This window comes from Sarcophilus harrisii, chromosome 4, assembly GCF_902635505.1.
Source record: "Sarcophilus harrisii chromosome 4, mSarHar1.11, whole genome shotgun sequence".
NCBI classification, from domain to species: domain Eukaryota; kingdom Metazoa; phylum Chordata; class Mammalia; order Dasyuromorphia; family Dasyuridae; genus Sarcophilus; species Sarcophilus harrisii.
Window position 1 is genome coordinate 367,810,762 of NC_045429.1, and position 22,096 is coordinate 367,832,857.

Consider the following 22,096-nt stretch of genomic DNA (forward strand, 5'->3'; position numbering starts at 1 on the left):
GGATAAGAGAACCAGTAAAAGCAGGGTCACCTTAAAAAAAGGATTAAGTAAAATAATTAAATAGAAAATTTGTATTTAAAGAAGGGGAAAATCATAATTTGAAACAAAAGCCCAATTTTCGAGGCAGATAAAGGAAAATGTAGACCTAATTTTTGTAACTTTAAATAAAAACAATCCAAGAAAATGAAAAAGAGAGATATTGGATAAGAAAAGAAAATTCTATGATGCACTACTTATGGATAATGCTTGCTTTTGGTATTAGATAAACACCATTTATAATATTAATAAAAAATCAATTTATTCCTATGGTTGCTATTTTTTTTTAAACAGGAATGTGTTATAATTGTATTAAAAGCTTTTTTGGCATCTATTAAAGTAATCACAAGAGTTTTCTTGCTTTTATTATTGATACAGTCAATAATACTTATAGGTAGTTTTTTTTCTAATGGTGAATCAATTCTATATTCCTTAAAAAAACAGTATCATCATTAAATATGATCTTTGTGATAGATTTCAGTAATCTAACATTTTATTTTAAAATTTTGTATCAATATTCTTTAGTGAAATTTGGGTCTAGTTTTTTTATTCTTTCTTTGACTTTCTCTGGTTTAGTATCCAGACAATATTTATGTCATAAAAGGAATTTATTGAATCCCTTCTTTGTTTATTTTTTCAAACAACTTATGCACTATTGAAATAAATTGTTCTTTGAATATTTGGTAATCACTTGTAAATCCATCTTATCTTTTGTTTTCTTCCCATGGGAATTCATTTATGACTTATTCAGTTTCTTTTTCTAAGACAATTATTTAATTATTTTATTTCCTATTTTGCTCATCTGGCCAGTTTATATTTTTGTAAATATTCATACACCTCATTTAGATTGTCACTTTTATTGGCATACAATTAAGTGAAAAAACTTCTAATAGTTCCTTTCATTTTTTCTTCATCGGTTGTGAATTTACCTTTTTTTTTTTTTCAATTTTTTGATATTGACACTTTGTGTTTCTTTTTTAAAAATCAAATTAATTTTTGAAACATATCACGTAGTTTCCTGCTTCTATATCTTTGCTTCTACTTTTTTCTCTGCATGTATTATCCTTTCCAGACCCCCAGCACCACCAGTATCCTTACCACCATTTCTTCTTGTGGAAATCCTACTCATTCTTCTATACCCTGTTTCAAAGTTACCTCTTCCTTCTTGCAACCTTTCTAAGTCCCACAAGTCAGAGATTATCTTTCCTTCTTAGGAATTCTCAATATCATTGATATCTGACTTACAGAGGCATTAGGATGTTCAATTTATATTATTTTTGTCTGTGTTTTATTTCCTGCTCATTGGCTCCTTTTTAATGGTTGCATGATTACCAGGCTTCCAGTAGATAAAGTTTTGTACTTAAAGGCAGGAAGATTTGAATTTTCATCTTGTCCCACACACTTACTAGCTGAGTAATTCTGGGAAAGTCAATAATTTTCAGCTTCAGCTCACCAGTAAAAGGGGAGTAATTATAATACTTACTTTGCAGAACTGTTGTGAAAATCAAAAGTACAATTCTTTGCCTGCCTTATGTGCTAAATAAATGCTAACTACTACTTTAAAAAAAATCAAATTAGTTAATGACTTTCTACTTTGTTGCTTTTAAAAAAAAGTTTTATTTGTTATTTTATTTTTAAAACTTTCAATTTTTTTATGTCTCCTTTGATTTTTAAAATTTCTACTCTAGTGTTTAGTTGAGGATATTAAAATAATTTTTTAAATTTTTTAATGGTATTCTCTCTATTATTAATGAAAGAGTTTAGAGACAAAATTTTTCCTCAAGTACTATTTTAATTTTATCATATAAATATTGGTATGTGGTCTCATTGTTCTCTATTTTGTTCAAATATTGATTATTTCTATAATTTTTTCTTTGACCCACCCATTCTATAGGATTAAGTTATTTAGTTTCTAATTAAAATTTTAATCTTTGTTTCAAAGTTGCTTTACTTGAATGCAATTTTTATGATATTATGGTCAATGAAAGATATTTTTAATGTTTTTACTTTCTGCATGTTTGTAAAGTTTTTATTGCCTTTTACATGAATATGGCATGCATAGCTGAGAAGTAGATATATTCTTCCTATTGGGTCCTTAACTGCTTCTTTTTTTTTTTTTTTTTTCACTTTATCAAGTTCTAGGTGGGATATACTGAGGCCCCCTACTGTTGCAGCTTTAATATCTATTTCTTACTATAACTCATTTAACTTTTCCTTTACGAATTTAAATGCCATACCATTTTGGTGCATATATATGTAATATTCATATTGATTCATTATGTATGGTATCTTTTAGCAAAATGTCATTTCCTTGCATATTTTCTCATTTAATTGAGTCAATTTTTCCTTTTGCTTTGTTTTAGATCATGATTTCTATCCATTTTCTTGCTTCAGCTGGAGCATAATAGATTATGTTTGGTCTCCTTATTTTAATTTGCCATGTTCTTAATGTTTCAAGTAGATTTCTTTTAAATATCATATTGTTGGGATCTGGTTTCTAATCAATCTATTCTGGTATCCTCTTACATTTTATGGATGAGTTCATTTCATTCTCATTCATAGTTATTATTACTGTGTGTTTCCCTAATCCAATTCTCTTGTACTTCTTTAAAACTGATTGTATGACATGAAAGACACTGGCACAAGACGACCCAGAATGGTGTGCCATCATCAGAGAAGATGCTGTGCTCTTTGAGGAAAGTGGAATTGAATTAGTCAGAAAAAATGTGAGATGTACAACATTAGAGAATGTTCATAGGGACTATTTGTGTCTAAGCATTCTGAGCTTACATTAGTCTGACAGTCAAACACAGTATAACTTGACTCTAATATAGTTATGTCATTTTGGTCCTCTTTGAGAACAAAGAACAGCAACCAAACAACCAATTTTCTTGTACTCTCCCCGCCCCCCAAACCTCCTTTTAAGATTCTGTTTTGCTTCTGACTTTACCTTCCCCCAATTTCCCACATTATCTCTTAACCTCTTTCTTTGTTTGTTCTCCATTGGATAAGATACATGTTTATATCTAACTAGGGGTGTGTGTGTGTGTGTGTGTGTGTGTTGTGTGTGTGTGTAAAAACATATATTTCCCCCCCTCCTTTGATCAGTTCAGCTGACAGTGAGATTTGTGTTGTTCACTGTTCCTACTACCTTGTCCTTGTATAAACTTTGTGCACCTCATTTTTTGAAATAAGTTTTCCCATTCCTTTTTTTCCCTTTTCTTCTAGGGGTACTTCTCTTCCTCACCCATTACATTTTTATTTTTGATATCATCTAGACATAACAAAACAAACATAGACAATGTTTGCATTTAGATGCTCTCTAATACCCTAGGTGATGATAACATTTTGAGATGCTACATTCCCTTATATAAGAATGTAAATAGTTTTTCCTTTTTTACTCCATTTTGATTTCTCACTTGTGTTTATCTATTTATGCTTTCTCTTGATTCTTATGTTTTTATGTCAAATCTTCTATTCAGCTCTGGTCTTCTCATCAAGAATGCTTGGAAGTCCTTTATTGCACTAAATGCCTATTTCCCCATGTTGTATTATATTCAGTTTTTTCCTACATGGGTTATTCTTGGATATAAATCTAGATTCTTTGTCTTTTATATTATTATATTTTAAACCCTTCATTCCTTCCTAGTGGCAAGTACTAAATCTTGCATGATCTTGATTGTGGCTCCTGAGTACTTGCAATCTTTCTTTCTGGATGCTTGTCATATTTTTTTCCCCTTGATCTGAGAGTTATGAATTTTGACTATAAGATTCCTGGGAGTTTTTATTTTGAGGTTTCTCTTGGAATATAATTAGTAATTCTGATTATTTTCCAATTTTACTTTGTCCTTTGGTTACTGATATGTGAATAGTAATATGTAGTACCTGAAAGATATCTGAACAGTTTTCTCTTATGATTTCTTGAAATATGCTATATAGGCTTTTTATCTATTCATGGTTTTCAGATAATCCAGTAATCCTTAAACAACCTCCCCTTAATCTATTTTAGGTCATTTTTTTCCTATGAGATATTTCAGATTTTCTTCTACCCTACCTCCTGAAGTTTTTTTTAAACTTTAAAAAATTTTTTCTTTATGTCTCATGGAGTCATTAGCTTCCATTTAACCAATTCTAATTTTCAAAGAGTTATTGTCCTCAGCAGTTTTACACCTCTTTTCAAACTTTTACCTTTCTTTCTTTGCTCTTATCTCTTTCCCTAGCAGTTCCTCTCCTGTTTTCTTTAGTTTTTAAAAGTTTTTAGCTTCTTCTTTCACTTTCCTAAGAATTCTTGTTGGATTATGTCCAACCACATTTTTCTTTGAGGCTTTGATTGTGGTTGTTTTTTTTTTTTTTTTTTTTTTTGGATAAATTCTCTTCTTTTGTGTTTATATCTTGAGCCCACCTGTCACCACACTAGCTTTTTGTGGTCACATTCTTTCTTTTTTTGTTGTCTTGTTCTTTCACCTTACTTTTTAACTTTGGACTCCATATTAGGATTGCATTCTAAATACTTCTGGGATTCAGTGGGCATATCTGATCTGATTCTTTTTATATTCTTCTGTTCCTTTTACAGCTCTGACTAGAAGCCTTCAAACTTTCAGGATCCCCCATGTGGTATAATCGAGTGCAAGGGTGGTGAACATTTGACCTGTGGACCATATAAGACTTGTGAAATTATTTGGTCTGGCCCTGCCAAGGCAACCACATGTGTTGTCACCTATTGTTTAAGTTCTTTGACATTCATTTTAAAAGATTTTAGTAATATTTTATTTTTCTGAATACATACAAAGATAGTTTTCAATATTCACCTTTATAAAACCTTATGTTTTGCATTTTTCTTCTCTTTTCCCTCCTCCCCCTTCCCAAGACAGCAAGCAAATCCAATATAGCTTAAACATGTGAAGTTCTTTTAAACCTATTTATATATTTGTCATGCTGCACAAATAAAATCAGATCACAAAGGAAAAAAAAAACCAAGAAAGGAAAAAAAAAAGACCAAGCTAGCAAACTACAACATGATTGAGTTCTTTAAGTTTACAATTTTGTATAGCCCATCAATGATGTTATAAATATTCAAATGATTCTTGGCAGAAAATAAGATTCTCCATCCCTGATCTTAGTCTTTTCACTGCCCTTTCAATCTGAATTCTGTAAGTTCCTGACCCATGTGTGGGTCTACTGGCTTGTATCTAGTTAGGAGTTTCAGAGAGCTGCAACTAGACTCAGCTACTATAGGTCTACTGGAAGGTTTTTCAGGTTCAAAGAAACAGAACTCATGATTCTCCTTTGGACTGGGACATTGAATTATGTTCTTGAGATCAGAGTCATACAACTACCCTTTACTTCCCAGAACTTGTCTTATGCTCAGTTTATAGTTAGGGACAAAGCTCACAACTACTTCTCTATACCTTAAATCCATAACTCAAAAATAGATAGTGGGCAACAGCACTTCCAGATGACACATGTTCCTGTACCAGAACCACCTTGGGCTGTACCACCTTGGACTGAAAAAAAATGATCCAATGTGATTTCTTCCTGATTTTTTCAATTAATGGGAATTCAGTCTGGTGCATTCTCTTAATCTTTGTTAAAGTGGTGTGGTGGTGGGGGGGTAAGTGGCGGGGGGTGTGGGTATGGCAAAGGAAGAAGAAGCTATCTTTAATGCTTCTATTCACTCTATTTTCTTACCCCTGCTTCCCTATAGTTTTTCCTGGACAAGTTTGTTGATCTTTTCAACTCTATCCTCAATAAAAAAAACTTCATATCCTCTCCCTTCTTTCTCTAGAAACTATTCATCAGGCTTGTCTTGTTTCTGAAGAGTCCATACTAGCTACAGTAGGTTATGATCATAATTGTGTTAAAGTGTTTGCTTTTAAGCTCTATTTTTGTTGTTTTGTATTTTTACAATTCTGAATCTCCCCACGCCTTATTCCCTACCTTTCAAATCATCTTTTTTCCTAGTCATTTGGATTGACTAGAATGTAAGTTGAGTGCCTAAGGTTAGAGCTAAATTGTAGTACCCTAAATGTTTTTTGACCGATAGACAAAAGAGAACCTCTGAAATTTCTTCACAATCTGGGCCCTTCCTACTATTGCAAAGTTCTTACATCCTCTTTATTCCCCTTCACACATTCTGTGATCAATTTCTACTGGCTTAGACCTTATCTCTGCCTTTTCACTATTTCCTTACATACCTGTAGTGTTTTTCCTTCTCATTTTTGCCTCTTAAAATCCCATGCTTATTTTAAGACAACTCAAATCTAACACCTTCTGTAAGAGGTCTTTTTTTTTTTTTTTTTTTTTGGCGCACCTAGCTGCTAGACCCTAAGGGTTATCGTCCAACTAATCTTTATCTTGTTTTGAATAGTATATATATATATATATATATATGTGTGTGTGTGTGTGTGTGTGTGTATATATGTATATATATATATATATATATACATATATATATATATATATATATATGGTTCCTGTAAGAATGTGAGATTCTTAAGAGTAGTGATTGTTTCTGTCTTTCTTTGTATGCTAACATGTAGAATATACTATTTAACACACACTTGTCAAATGTTTACAATACATTGATGTGATCATATCTATGCATTAGGAAATTCATTTTGGAAACTATGTAAAGGATAGATGGAAGAAGGGAGAGGCAGATAATATAGATGAGATTCAATGAAGGTCAGAATTAGTGTATCTTCTGAATTCTATATAAATGTCAATAAGACACTTTCTGGATTAGTACATAAGCTAGTCTCACAAAATTAAGTAGAGTGAGCAGCTATCTTTAGCCATTTAGCCCATTTCAAGGATTTTTTGGTATATCTGATTAAATCACAAATTTTATACTTCATAGATTATATCTAGATTTCACATTTATGTTCAACATCTAATATCTATGTTTGGTTCCACTCACTAAATGAATTAAAAATCTTGATATCAAATCAATCTCCATTTGAATACAGAAAAATCTAGCTTTGCTGATATTTTAAATAATTTCTGAGAATTTCATTGGGTGGCCCCTTTTCCCTTTATCTTCTTTGTTTAGCTAGGGGTTTCTATTAAAATAAAGCTATTTTTATCCAAATTGATCCATGACGCCCCTTGAAATCTGAGAATTATTTTCCTCAGAGAAAATGGTGTTGTGTCCCATTTTCAAAGTGCATCATTTGGCAAACATTTTCCCCCTGGAAAATGTCTTATGCTCAGTCAGTATTCAGTGATCAATGATAAAATGAGGTTTTCTTTTTATCCTCTTTAGATCAAGTCTAGTACCAAGATGACTATGGTCATTCTGTTATTAATTGGTGATGGCCACTTTGTTAATCTGATAATATGAGCCTGACTGTTCCTCATTTCCTTCATTTTATCATGACATATACTTGAGCCTTTTTATTGCATAAGTAAAGGAATTTTTTTTTGTTCTTATCTCTATTTAGCCCAGTGCAATTTTTAATTTTTATGCTAAAATAATATTCTTTCCTCAACCCTATCCAATTGGCTAAGATGACAGGAAAAAGATAATAATAAATGATGGAGGGGATGTGGGAAAACTGGAACACTAATGCATTGTTGTTGGAATTGTGAATAAAAAAAAGAAAAGAAAATGCTATTTCTTGAAGAGTGGGAAGAAAGGGGGGAGAAAGTTATATGATAATTTTATTACCTTTTTAAAAGGAATAGCAAGTTGTATATAATTTCTAATTTCCTATTGTTCCTAATTCCTAATGTTCCTACTGTTGGGGAAATGTTAGTTTTATTTCTTAAGTTCCAAATAAAAGAAATATTTTTTTTATTTAATAGCCTTTTATTTACAGGTTATATGTATGGGTAACTTTACAGCATTAACAATTGCCAAACCTCTTGTTCCAATTTTTCACCTCTTACCCCTCCACCCCCTCCCCCAGATGGCAGGATGACCAGTAGATGTTAAATATATTAAAATATAAATTAGATACACAGTAAGTATACATGCTGTATTTTTTTTGCTGTACAAAAAGAATAAGACTCTGAAATATTGTACAATTAGCTTGTGAAGGAAATCAAAAATGCAGGTGGGCATAAATATAGAGATTGGGAATTCAATGTAATGGTTTTTAGTCATCTCCCAGAGTTCTTTTTCTGGGCATAGCTAGTTCAGTTCATTACTGCTCCATTAGAAATGATTTGGTTGATCTCGTTGCTGAGGATGGCCTGATCCATCAGAACTGGTCATCATATAGTATTATTGTTGAAGTATATAATGATCTCCTGGTCCTGCTCATTTCACTCAGCATCAGTTTGTGTAAGTCTCTCCAGGCCTTTCTGAAATCATCCTGTTGGTCATTTCTTACAGAACAATATAATATTCATATACCACAATTTATTCAGCCATTCTCCAACTGATGGGCATCCACTCAGTTTCCAGTTTCTAGCCACTACAAAGAGGGCTGCCACAAACATTCATGCACATGCAGGTCCCTTTCCCTTTTGTATGATCTCTTTGCGATATAAGCCCAGTAGTAACACTGCTGGATCAAAGGGTATGCACTGTTTGATAACTTTTTGAGCATAGTTCCAAATTACTCTCCAGAATGGTTGGATTCGTTCACAACTCCACCAACAATGCATCAATGTCCCAGTTTTCCTGCATCCCCTCCAACAATCATCATTATTTTTTCCTGTCATCTTAGCCAATCTGACAGGTATGTAGTGATATCTTAGAGTTGTCTTAATTTGCAAGAAATATTTTTAAAAGAAGGATTGATTGAGTTATAATTATATTGTAAGCACTGAAAAGTAAAGAAAGAAGAGACATAATCCTACCTTCAAGGAACTAGATGCTACATAAAAGAAATGTGACCAATAGAATACATGGAGTGGTGACTGCTAACATGTACCCAGACAAAAACAGAAACCTGACTTTTACCGATAATGAAACCAGGATTCTTGAGCCAGTACTGCACAACATTGACCTTAGTCAATTTTACTTGTTTGAACCTCAGTTTGTGCATCAGGAAATGAGGAGTTAAGACTTGACAGAATTGAAAGGGATTATAAATTTAAGTCTAACCAAGAAGGGAACACTTGTGAGAGAGTTCAGGTATTAATTGAATCACCATGAAAATTCATTACCCTTTAGCTAGGCAATCATGATTGTACCATGGCTTCATTCCTCCTTCTCCCCAGGAGCTAGGCTTATGCAAGCCCCAATGGGGATAAAATAGGAGAATTCCAGGTTCTTAATATGAGTGACACTTCTCAGTTCATGATGATAATTTTTTTTATTTTAATTCTAGAGAGAGTTGCTAGAGTTTACTGAGGAAGAGCAGAGTATAGTGAGACTTGTAATTTAAGAATATTATTTTGAAAGTTTAATGAGATACTTCAGGCAAGGACACCAATTATGGATAATTTAAATCTCTCTGAACCTCGGTGTCCTCATCTGTAAAATAAGGAATTGACAAGCCACTCTCTAATTGATAAATGGTCAAAGGATATGAACAGACAATATTTAGATGAAAAAATTGAAACTATTTCTAGCTACATGAAAAGATGCTCCAAGTCATTATTAATCAGAGAAATGCAATTTAAGACAACTCTGAGGTACCACTACACATCTATCAGACAGGGTTCTGACAGGGAATGCATTGTTGTTGGGGAATGACAGGGAAAGATAATGTGGAATATTGGAGGGGATGTGGGAAAACAGGGACACTAATACATTGTTGGTAGAATTGTGAATGCATCCAGCCATTCTGGAGGGCAATTTGGAACTATGCTCAAAAAGTTATCAAACTGTGCATACCCTTTGATCCAGCAGTGTTACTACTGGGCTTATATCCCAAAGAGATACTAAAGAAGGGAAAGGGATCTGTATGTGCAAGAATGTTTGTGGCAACCATTTTTGTAGCGGTCAGAAACTGGAAACTGAGTGGATGACCATCAATTGGAGAATGTCTGAATAAATTGTGGTACATAAATGTTTTGGAATATTATTGTTCTATAAGAAATGACCAGCAGGAGGATTTCAGAAAGAACTGGAGAGACTTACACGAACTGATGCTGAGTGAAATGAGCAGGATCAGAAGATCATTATATGCTTCAACAATAATACTATATGATGATCCATTCTGATGGACCTGGTTCTCTTCAACAATGAAACTTTCTGATTTTAAAGCAAACTCTCTCCTATGTCACACGCTCCTATAGTACTGGTTAGGATGAGTAATTAAAGAAAATTCTACTTCTTGCTGTTCTTTACACATTAACCCTCCATATCTTATTTTTGGGGATTTTTTACTGGCTGTGTCCCATGCCTAAACCTTTCTCATGTTCCTTAATCTCAGTATCTTCCTTTTGAGACTACTCTCATTTAATCTTGCATATATCTTATAATCTTACATACTTTTGTATATAATTGTTTGACATTAGAATGTGAACTTCTTCATACCAGGATCTGTCTTTTACCTTTCTTTGTAATAAATGCTTGTGGTCTTGATTTGACTTGAAGTAAAATTTTTGTTCTCCTCAAAGATGCATTTGCACCAGATTAATATTGTAGTTACCATATCTCTATGGTCTGCAAAGTGTTTTACCTGCTTCAGCACCCATGTTGTTATGACTTCAGTCTTACTCAATATTAATGTTTCCCTTCCTTTTCACATTTCCCTCACGCATCACATAACACTTTGTTTTGCAACACTAATGCACTTATGCAGTCATGTATATCATGGTTATCTGCGTGGCTATTCCCTTGCTTAAATGACACTTCATGATGCTAGAAATGGTATCTTCCCTAAAATGTACAAACCACCCATGCTCTAGCACCTTGTACAGTGAGTACTCTACACTCTGCAGACTCTTAATATGCCTTTACATATTTATTGATTGAATGGATGAATGTTTTAAATGAGGGAAGAGAACCCCATCGATTAGTATGTTCTCTTCACCCTCATCTCTATTGTTGAGTCATAGAATTTGACCAAAATGACTGCTACTCATTCTATTGAGCCCTAAAATTTATGTCCATGACATATAATCCTGGATCTACTGTCTTATAGGTGTCTGATCAGGTTTAAGGATGAAAGGATTTGAGAGATAAAGAGGAAGGCGGAAAACAAAGAAGAAAAGGATCAGGCTTTCAGGAGTTCTAAGTCATTATTCATGGTCAGTTAATCAATCAAAAAACATTGATTTAGGAACAAAATGTCTAACTCTCTATAGCTAAAATGAAGCACCGCTATTGTGCTGCCTTAATGAAATAGAACACATTTTCAATGTGATTTTAACTTATAGGAAGGCAGGCTCTTGGCACACAAAGTTATGGTACTTTTATATTAGTCTAGTGAAAGTGATAACAAAGATTCAGTTCTTTGGAGCTCAATATCTTCCTGTGGACTTGAGTTGAATGAGGAATAGATTTGTCTTCAGAAATGTATTTTCAAAGTGACCTTGAGGATGCCGTCTTAAATTAAAAAAAAAAAAACTAATAACAACAACCACCCTTCATTCCCTATTCCACCCCCCAAAAAAAAGCAACAGCAAAAATAAACAAAACCAGCCACTCGGGTTAATTGCTATTTCATTTAGTAATTACTTCTTGGGAGACTCTGAGGTTTTGTACTAACCAGAATATAGAGGAAAATTCAGAAATGTGTTGTGGTTGACAGATATATGTAATAAAAAGGAGTGTGAATAAGATGGTGGGGGAGGCAATTGTTTGGCCTACTTCACTTATTTTTTGTTCTTGTTCAACTTTTTTTTCATGACAATCAAGGAGGGTATTGATAAGCGCATAGACTTGGTAACCTCTACACAGCTCCTGTGGAAATCTTTTGTGCAAAGTCCCCAAAATGTGTATTGGGAACATAGGACCTTTATTAGGGATCTAACAGGAATTAAAGGGAATTTCCTAACTTTATTTCATACAGTTTGTGGGGAGGGGAAGGCAGCATACACAGCAAATTAGTACAAAAAATAGTCAAAAGAATAAAATAAATCTCAATGGCATGGCATCCCAGCTGTGCTTTATTGTTCGTGGCTAATTGTACCAGCTCCTAGCCTCAGATATAAAATAAAAGAATTGTTAATGTACCCTTGTTAGTATAGAGGCTTTTTAGGGTGAAGCTTTTTAGTCATTGCCCTATTTCAGAGAACTGATAGTTCCCCCAAAATGATCCTGAAAAGCAAAAGCCCAGAATATGGTAGTAAAGAAAAGTTTGGCAATCACGAGATCAACAAGCTGAGCAGAGACAAGGTATATTTAGTAGAAAGTAGAATTGTGGTATCTTATGCAGAAACAAGAGACCAGCAATTATGACCTACCAATCACAAATTTATCTTTGGTGAATTGAATGGTAAAAAGAACTCATGCACCTTTAAACTCTGAGCAGTAGAGTAATACCAACACTGTTTTATTGAATTGAATTCTTTGCTGATAATCTCACATGTACTTTCTCAGCAAAATGGCTAGTGATTCTTTTTAATCTCATAAGTACTTTTTTCAGTAAAATGGCTACTGATTCTTCCATTGGTTTCTGTCTTCTGATAATGAACAACCTTATTTTTTGGCTCCCAGACGAGGCACAGATATGAGATCCTATATGTTGGAAGATATGTGAAGATGCTAAGGAAGTCAGTTAATCATTCTGAATTTCAGTTCACATCTGTAAGTTGAAGGGGTTGGACTCTTCATAGAATAAGACATCTTTACTTTTTTGTTTATTTTTGAGTGCTCTAAGTCAATTTATAAATCTTCTTACATTAACTTTACTTTTTTCCTCCTCCCAACAGAGAACAATGTGAAGGAAAATATTGTGAAGTACATGGAAATACTGGAAGATAAATTGCACAGGTAAGGATAATGCACAGATAAAATTCCATTAATGATTTCAATCAAACGTTTTAAAATGCTTACAATGTGCCAGGCACTGAACTAAGTAATGGAGGCACAAGAAAGTTCCTGACCTCAAGGAACTCCCAGTCTACAACATGCAAACACATATATTAAGAGTAAGCTATATTTAGCATAAACAGAAAATAATTAATGAAGAGAAGGCACTGGAATATGAAGAGTTGGGGAAGTTTTCCTGGGAAATTAGTTGGTACATAATGAAAGCAGAGTGGTCAGTTGGTGGAGTAGAAGAGGAAGAGTATTCTCGGCATGGGAGATAGCTAGAATGTCTACAGCTGAGAGATGGAGTATTTTGTTTATTTCATAGATATAAAAATATTGAAAAGATAGGAAAGGGTTAGATTATGAAGGGCTTTCCAAATAGTTTTCTTATAGTAGAATTTACTTAAAATTAATGATACCCTCATGATGTCAATCCAAGTTTTAGGAATCTTGAAAATGTAATTAAGTAAAGTCTCTTTCTATAATAAGTAAACAAGCTATCAGATGGGCTTTGTAAGTAGCATGTATACTTATTCCCCATCCCTATTTTTACTACTTTACTTTTTTGGGAGAATTCAACATTTTGGAGGAACCTAAATTTTGAGGCTAGGAAGAAATTCCATGAATTTCATGTTTCAGTGTAAGAAAGAAAATCTTGTTGATATTGCTAAAACTTGAATTTGTATCTCAATCTGCTTTTCTTTCCCTGTCATGGATGAGGGTGTCCTGTGGATTTTAAATCAGTTCATGCATGTTTTGGAACAATGAAAAAATGCACATTATAGGTTCTGTTTTGAATGCTAAACCAAAACCAGCATGAAAATTCCTGCTTCATTTTTTTTGCCTTCAGTAGTAATGCATATTTGAAAAGTGTACATGATGTTATAGCATATCAAGAAATTTTCACTTCCTGAAGACATGCCCTTTAAAAAAAGCAACCAAATAAATCACAGCTACTAAGATCTGCTCCTAATTAAGAAAACAAGTTCTGAAACATAATAAAGACCTTCTTCCTAGATAGTTATTTATTTTACCAAGACAGTTTGCTACTATTTTGGAAATTTTAAATAACCTCTGGATAGGCTATTTCTCAAAGCATTGCCTACTAAAATAGATACTATGGCAGTAGGGACATCTTTCCCTTAAGAGTTTGTAAGAGGAGAAGTCAGATTCCTGAGGTGAACTCTGAAATCTTAATAAGGTCATATTTGTGTCTAACAGTGTGCAAGCAACTTTTTAAAAATCATTGACTTATCATTTGTTTCCATATGAGAAATTTTGGGTACCAGAAAGATGGTAGAAGCTGGAATCAGTGTGGCATTGAGACAGCAAAGAGTATGTGAGAAGTGTCTTTTATTTCTAGGACTTATGCTAATGTAAGTTGCCCTAGAATAATATTGACTTGTCTCCTTCCCCAGTTTGGAGATACGGAGACAAAATATTTTCCTGGTTGTCTTCTTTTGGTCATTTTCCTGAAAGCCTCTCTCTGTACCCTTCTGCAACCTTTTCAAAATGAGGAGAAAGTGTCATACACATGACATGATTAATTTTCCTGTTAGATTTAGTAGTGTATCAGTCTTTCTTCCTTATTTCCAAAATTAAGCAATATGTGACTTACCTGACATTCAAATACATACATGTTTATGTGCATGAAAAGAGATATGTATATCAACAAAATTATGCTATTTAAACAGGAGTCTTTTCTTTTGATATCTTTTTAGTAATTGCTAGTGACTTAATGATAATTACTAGGTATTAGAAACAATTTTCTAGAACTAATTTTCTCTTAAGTTATTTAAGTTAAGTTAGAGATTTTGGAATATCTGTAGTTGATTGCTCATGTGTAATCTTTTCAGTATCTTTTTTTTCACAATTTTCAGCAATTTCACCATTTTTATTTATCAATCAAGGGCAGAAGTAGCATATTTATCAAATTTGGGACATATAAGTAAATAAATGTTGCATAGAATCTTAAGGGCAGCTAAGTAGATAGATCTCTGGTCCCAGAGTCAGGTAGGTTTCAGTTCAAATCCAGTCAACAATGGTTAACAAAAAGCCTATCCCCTTAAATCTCGGGAAATTGGATTTTAGACATTCAACATTTTTGTCTTACAATCTAGCTTTTATATCAATAGTTACAAGCTATTAGCGTGGAAGAGAAGAGTTGTAGACCAAGTGATAGCTGGACTGGGAAACTAGTTGAAGCCCAGAAACAAAGATTAATCATTTATGATTCAATTTCACTTTAAAATACTTCATTATTTCCTTTTGTTTTTAGGCTTTCATTACATTATCCATACATAATCCCTTTTCCCACTGAGCCTTCCCTTGTAACAAAAAAATTAAGTAAAATCAACACAGACTCCAATATAGCAGTTACATTTAATTGCATACTGTATTTCAAATTCATAGCCATCCATCCATGTTTTACTGAAAAAATGGAAATATATTGTTTCATCTTGTCATCCTTTGGAATCAATGTAGTTGATTGACAATGTTCAATTTTTTCAGTATCTTTTTTCACAATTTTCACCAATTTCATCATTTTCATTCATCAACCAAGGACAGAAGTAGCGTATTTATCAAATTTGGGACATATCACTACCATAGGAACGTAAGGGCAGCTAAATTGGTAGCTCTCTGTCTGGGCCCAGAATCAGGTAGATTTCAGTTCAAAGTCAGTCTCAGATATTTGCTAGCTCTATGATCCTGGGTTAATAATTTAACCTCTGTTTGTCTCAGTCTTTTTCATCTGTTGAATGGGAATAATAATTAAGTATATCACAGTGGGTTGTTCTGCGAATCAAATGAGATAATAATTGTGAGCTATTTAGCATTGTGCCTGGAACATATTGAGTGCTATATAAATGTTAATTATTATTATCTTTACAAACTAGAATGTGAGGCTAAGTCCAACAAGATGATTTTTAATAGGAAAAAAAGATGAAGTCTTATATTTCAGTTAAAACAAATTTTATAAGCAAGTGATGGATTAACAGTGGCCTGAAAAATTTTGATGAATCTAGTGGATTGCAAATTCATTATGAGTCAACTATTTAATGTGGCAGTCAAAAAGCTCATGCACTCAAAAGTTACAGCAAGAATTATAATATCCAGGATGACAAAGAGTAGTTCTAAGATATTCTATTCTGATCTGGTGACCCCTGGCTAATTTGATAGAGGTGTCTCATTTTTAACAAAGATGAAATGGAAATTTCCTAAGTGAAAGTGACCAGAACAGAGATCCATTGAAAGAATTAGGAAAATTAGCCTGAGAAGATATTTAGCCTAGAAGAGTGAAGAATATGATAGCTTTGTGTAAATGTTTTAAATATTGGAATGTGGAAGGTTTTCTCAACTTTGTCCAATGGTACAAGCAGAAAAAGAAATGTATTTGAGTTTAATGTCAGAATTTTTTTTCCCAACAATTTGAGCCATCCAAAAATTGAATAGCCTGTCTCAGTAGGTTTTGCACATCCCCTGATAAAAGACAGATAAGCCAGGGGAAATAAAGATGTATTTTTTTCAATTTAAAAATTAGATAGTCAAAAATCCATGAGGAAATAGAATAAAAGCTACCTCTCTTTGAGGGAAATTAGGTTTGGAAATCACAAGCTGAGAATACTTGTGAACTGAATGGACTGTTTCTCCCTTAGGGTTTAACAGAAGAACCTCTCATAAACTTGTGTCTAGGAGCCAGAGCTAGATTTAAAATCTTTTGCTATTTTGAAAACAAACCAACTCATATGAGGTAGCTTTAAAATTTTTGTTCCTATTTTGAAGTGCTTAAAGCTATGCAAAGATAGATGGCTGGGATGGCAGGACAAAAATGGAGGTCTACTTAAAGTCCTTACTTATTGCTTTTATAGGAAAAGAATTTTCTGGATAGAAAAACTTATTGATCAATATATAGATTGGTTGATAGAACATTTATTAAGTACTTAGTGTATTCAAGACATTGTTCTAAGCATTGGAAAAGAAATGTGAGGAAAAAAAAAGACAAATTGAATTTAAGTAAGAGAGCCTTGTGCAATGTCACCAGCCTTACTTTCTCCTCTAGAGCCATCTGGATCCAGTGGCCAGATGTAGATCAGGATGAGTACAGATGGCTCTAGAGGTAGTGGGAGCTCCTGAATTTTTAAGCTAAGATCTTTCACAGGTCTTAGTTTGGCTGAAGCAACAGCATTCAGTGATTAAAGCTACATAGGAAATGAGGCAGAGAATAGCCTCTTAAAAAAATTCAATCTGGTACCACTGCACACTTCTCAGATTGGCTAAGATTATAGGGAAAGATAATGACAAATGTTGGAGGGGATGTGGGAAAACTGGGACACATACATTGTTGATGGAATTGTGAACAGATCCAGCCATTGTGGAGAGCAATTTGGAACTATGCTCAACAGGTTATCAAATTGTGCATATTCTTTGAAGGGAAAATTTGGAACACAAGGTCTTGAAAGGGTCAGTGTTGAAAAATTATCCATGCAGATGTTTTGAAAATAAAAAGCTTTAATTAAAAAAGAGAGAGATAACACATGTGAAAAAAAATTTAAAAAAAGAAAGGGAGAGAGAAAAAAGTTGGAACTCAAAATTTTACAAAAATAAAAACACTATTAAAATAAAAATTTTAAAAATTCAAAAAAAACCTCACAACAATAACAAAGTGACAATTGTATGTTTTAATATGCACTTAGATTCCATAGTTATTTCTCTGGATGGGGATAGTACTTTCCATCATTTGTCTTTTGAAGCTGTCTTAGTTAGATCATTGTATTTCTGAGAAATGCAAAATCTATCAAATTTGATTATCTGTACAGTGTTACTCTGTGTATAAAGTTTTTGTTCTGCTCACTTCAAAAAAAATTCAATCTGGGAGGGGAAGATATAAGGCTAGGTTTTAAAGAAGGAAAACCATATATAAAAGGGAATTGAAATAATCAGGGAATGGAGGTGAGGGGAAGAGAGTCAAGATGGGAGAATAGGCTGCTGAGTCATAACATACTAAAGTGGAGATATGTTCAAATGGAGGTTCCTCATGTCCTTATATACAAAATCCCATATCTCATGAGGTGGAATTTGCTTAATGTTAAATAAAGGGCACAGTTGACATTTATTTCATGGATATGAATTATATAAACAGTCAATATGCATATTTCAGGGCCAAAGATTGACCCTTAGAATTTATTTACAATGGGATTTGCTTTGGGGTATCAGGAGTCATGGGAAGGTTCCCTAAATGTGCTTCTCCTTTTCCCTAATTTAATATCTAATTTTTTACCTACAGAGAGGTCTCTTTTGTGTTTGTTATCATTTCCATATGCTCCAGGCTGCCTGTTCTTTATCAAACCATCAGAAAAAAAAAAAAAGTTAGGTGAGGAGAGCAGCTGGAAGGTCTTTTTCTGTGCAGCCTTCCAGAGTCAGTGGCTAAATCTTGCCCTGTGAAACATAGAGAGTGGCCTGCCAAGGAGGCAGAAGCTGAGCCTGCATGAAATGATGGGGTATCCTGTAGTCTGTTTTCCTTGTTCTCTAATCTTACTAGTATGCAACTGAGCCAAGAAAGTTAAAACTTTCTGCTTTGACAATGGAGGCTCTCGCCCTTCCTTTTCTTTGAGGCTTAGAGTCATCAAAACTTTAAATTTAAGCTTCTTGGCCCTCATAATCAAACCTGGTTTTATCTTCATTAAGTCTATAATTCATAGAGGCATTTCTTAGGTTCATAGATGGGTTTTGTTTTCTGATAGATTTTACTTCCAACCTATCAAAAATATCTGGGAGAAAATTAATTACTATCAAATAGATCTCATGTCTTCAGGCCAAGTCTCTTCTGCTGTGGCAGATGTTTTCATATATACAAACATATATACATACACATGTACATATGATACACTTCCTTTTCTCTCCCTCTTTCTTTCCATTTCTCAATAGTATTATCATTTGCTTTCTGAGATCATACCCCACCTACAAAATTCACATTTGAATTTAATCTATATTATCATGAAGCTAGTAAATACCAAGTCAAAGGTACTTTTAATGTCATAAAAATAATGAAGATTTTAAAAAATCTTATTAGAAATTTACTTGAAATCTTAGAAATTAATTTTTATGTTGTTAATTAGATGTAAAATAAGTAGAGGGGTCAGTGGGGTTTCTGACCAGGCTTTTTTATTTAATGTCAACTATGGCTAACTCAAATACTTCTAGCTCCTTTTAAGTTACTTGAACTGGATGTTGCAGTGGGCATAATTATACATATACAAATGATATTTCCCAAACAGGGAGAGGATAGTATATGGTGTCACATATATCCCTCTTCCTCTTATGACATTCTGTCTTCATCTTAAATTTTAAAGAAGGAACCCCCAAAAGTATTATGAGAAACTCAAAGAGAATGGGGAAATTTTAGCTGGAAGGCAGGAGGAAGAATCAGGGAAAGTAGACCATAGGATGTATCACGTGATTAGGACCTAAAAGGAAAAATGGGACTAAAACAGATGGAGATCATTCCAAAAAGAGCAGATGGCATGAACACAGAGATAGAAGAGGGCAGGACAATAATACAGATGGTGAGTAATTCAGTTTGACAAGAAGGGGAATAATATGAAATAAGACTAAAAGTAAGATTGGGACTAGATCACTGACAGCCTTGAATGCCAGGATCAGGAGTTTAGGTTTTTTTCAGTAAATATTGTGGATCCACTGAAAGTTTCTGAGTGATATGATCAGAGTAAAATTTTAGGACAACAATTCAGGCAGTGGTTTATAAAAAGTGGAGAGAACAGACTAGAGGATTTGGAGGCTATTTTAAGAGAGGAAAAGAGATAAGAGCTTAAACTCGGGTAGTTTATAATAAAAGTGAACTGTGAAAGGAAAAAAAAAAGTGGCTATGATTAGAGAAGACAGATGAGAGTAAAGGAAGGAGTGAAGAAAAAAATGAGATTAGTGTCCTGGGATATGTGTTAAGATCTTCAAACAGAAATAAATACCATATAATCATTTTTGAGGTTTTGGGTTTTTTTTTCCTTTTTAAACATGACAGTTGAAGGCATCAGAAAATTCTTATTCTAGATATATTGCTACTAATCTTCACTAAATAGTGCTTGCAATGGATTTTGAACTTTTGACTCAATTCACAGGCAAGGCTTAGAAAAGAATGAGATCTTCAAAGATCCTAGACATGATTAAAAGAAAAAGGATGGAGAGATTACAAAATTTCTTATATTCTTAGTTCAGACATTTTCAGTGGCTTCATACATTAGAATAAGTCAGGGAGTTCCTGAGATTAGAGTAAGGTGTCCCAGGTTCAAGAGGCAGGAGAAATCTCAGGGTGTTTGAGTTGGGTCACTCCCCAAAAGATCAAACAAAGAGATTCTTATGGGGTAAAAAGGGAGTGGGCCTAGTGACCTGAGGTTCAACTAATTTGTATATTTGTTTTACTTGAGCCTCCCCTAAGGTGGTTCCTCCCAGGCCTTATGGTTTACCCATGTAATCTCTGCTCCTGAGGACCTGAGGTGGATGGATTTTTTTGTATTTGGCAGTTTTTATTGGGGTTTCTTTGACTTGTCACCTTTACATTAAATAGATGTATTTCATATATATATTTGATATATACATATTTTCCTACCATAGAATGTTTCTTGAAATTAGGAACTACTTCTTTTTTGTATAGTGATACCTCCCAAGTCATATTGCATTAGAAAGTACTATACAAAATAATAGTCCTTGTCTTTAAGACACTTAAATTCTATTGATAGTATATGCTAAGTATAATCCGGAGGGTTTATGGCTTATGATATGCTCCTGATCCCCTCCAGTTTCAGTGTAGATGTTGTTATCAATCAGCTTCTCGAAAAGAATATTACTGAGAAAGTAGAGCATAAATAATAATTATACAACATTTCTCCCATCTTGGAGGCAAACTCTTTCTTTGCACAGGAATACTAGAACTCCAGGAAAAGTGATCTCAAACTTACAATATGATGGCATTCATAGGGCTCAGGGATACCTACTTTCTCCTGTCTCTAGAAATTCTTTTCTCACTATAGAGTATTATCCTGTAGGGATGGCTGTATACTGGACTTGGAGAATTGGTGCTTTTCTAGAATCCTTAGCCAGCAGTACTCTCGCTCACAAGAGATTCTTCTTCATCCTTAGGGAAATATCCATCATCTCCCTCCCTCAAAGGGCACTTCTTGAGTGACTTTTACTAATCAGCTTATTAGTGGGACTTCTCCTGATCATTGTATGGGCCACCTGAACTCTGAGAACCCACAAAAGAAAGAGAGGTAACAGACTAGGAGGTGGGTGGGTGAGGAAGCAACTAACTCTCCCTCTCTTCACTCTTTCTTTTCCCAATAGAAAACCATACACAGCAGCTCAAAGCAACCCTCCTCACTTGAAGGTCTCCAGGGAAGCAAGAGAGAGATCATTTGCTCAAACTTTTTGCATGCACACATAGTTCTGGTTCAGCCTCTCCTGAGTCATCATTCCCTCTGGCTCCAGATCAAATTAGAAAGATTTTTGGCTTCAGGACTCCAAACTTTCAATCACACATAATTGGAAACTGCCTACCCCAAGTTTCATGTGTTGGATTGGAACCAACCAAGGAATACCTGGCACATTTTCGGTCTAACCCACCATGAAGGGCAAATTCAAGTATTCTCAAAGGACCTTGCTCTTATTGGCCAGTCTGCTCCCCCATTACATTTGCATCTCTAATGCTTCCCTACCACTTGCATTTAGAAAATGAAGAAATAAAAATGATTATCAATTGATTTATTTATGAAACTACAAAAGTCTATTTTATTTTGATAGAGTTTACTGGCCTTTCTTTATCTGTACATTTTCTCATGCTCTTCCAAGGAGGCCATCCACTTTCATCTTGGCTTGTGAATCTTCCCCCATGTGGTAATAGGTTACATAACTAAGTACTTTTCTCAAAATAACCTAGCCAGGCAGGTATTTAAATAATAATGATGTACAAATCCTTTAATTCTTCCAATCTATTTTCTGATGTACAAAATTGGAGATTCAACATATATGCTATCTACTTTATAAAGTTATTGGAAGGAAAATAGTTTTAACCTTAAAGTAAGTGTGTTATTATTGTTATCATTCCTATTTAATGTGTTAAAATGGAAGTTCAGAATGACAAAAGGTAGATAATATTAATAAAAACTTACA

The 22,096-nt window shown here is 33.8% G+C and overlaps 1 protein-coding gene across 1 annotated transcript in view; it reads left to right on the forward strand.

The window, feature by feature from the left end:
* The window catches only part of DISC1 (DISC1 scaffold protein), a 500,053-nt gene that overhangs the window by 387,955 nt on the left and 90,002 nt on the right, over positions 1–22,096 (forward strand). The window contains 1 exon segment of the mRNA XM_031966908.1: positions 12,814–12,874. Coding sequence (XP_031822768.1) covers positions 12,814–12,874 — 61 coding nt within the window.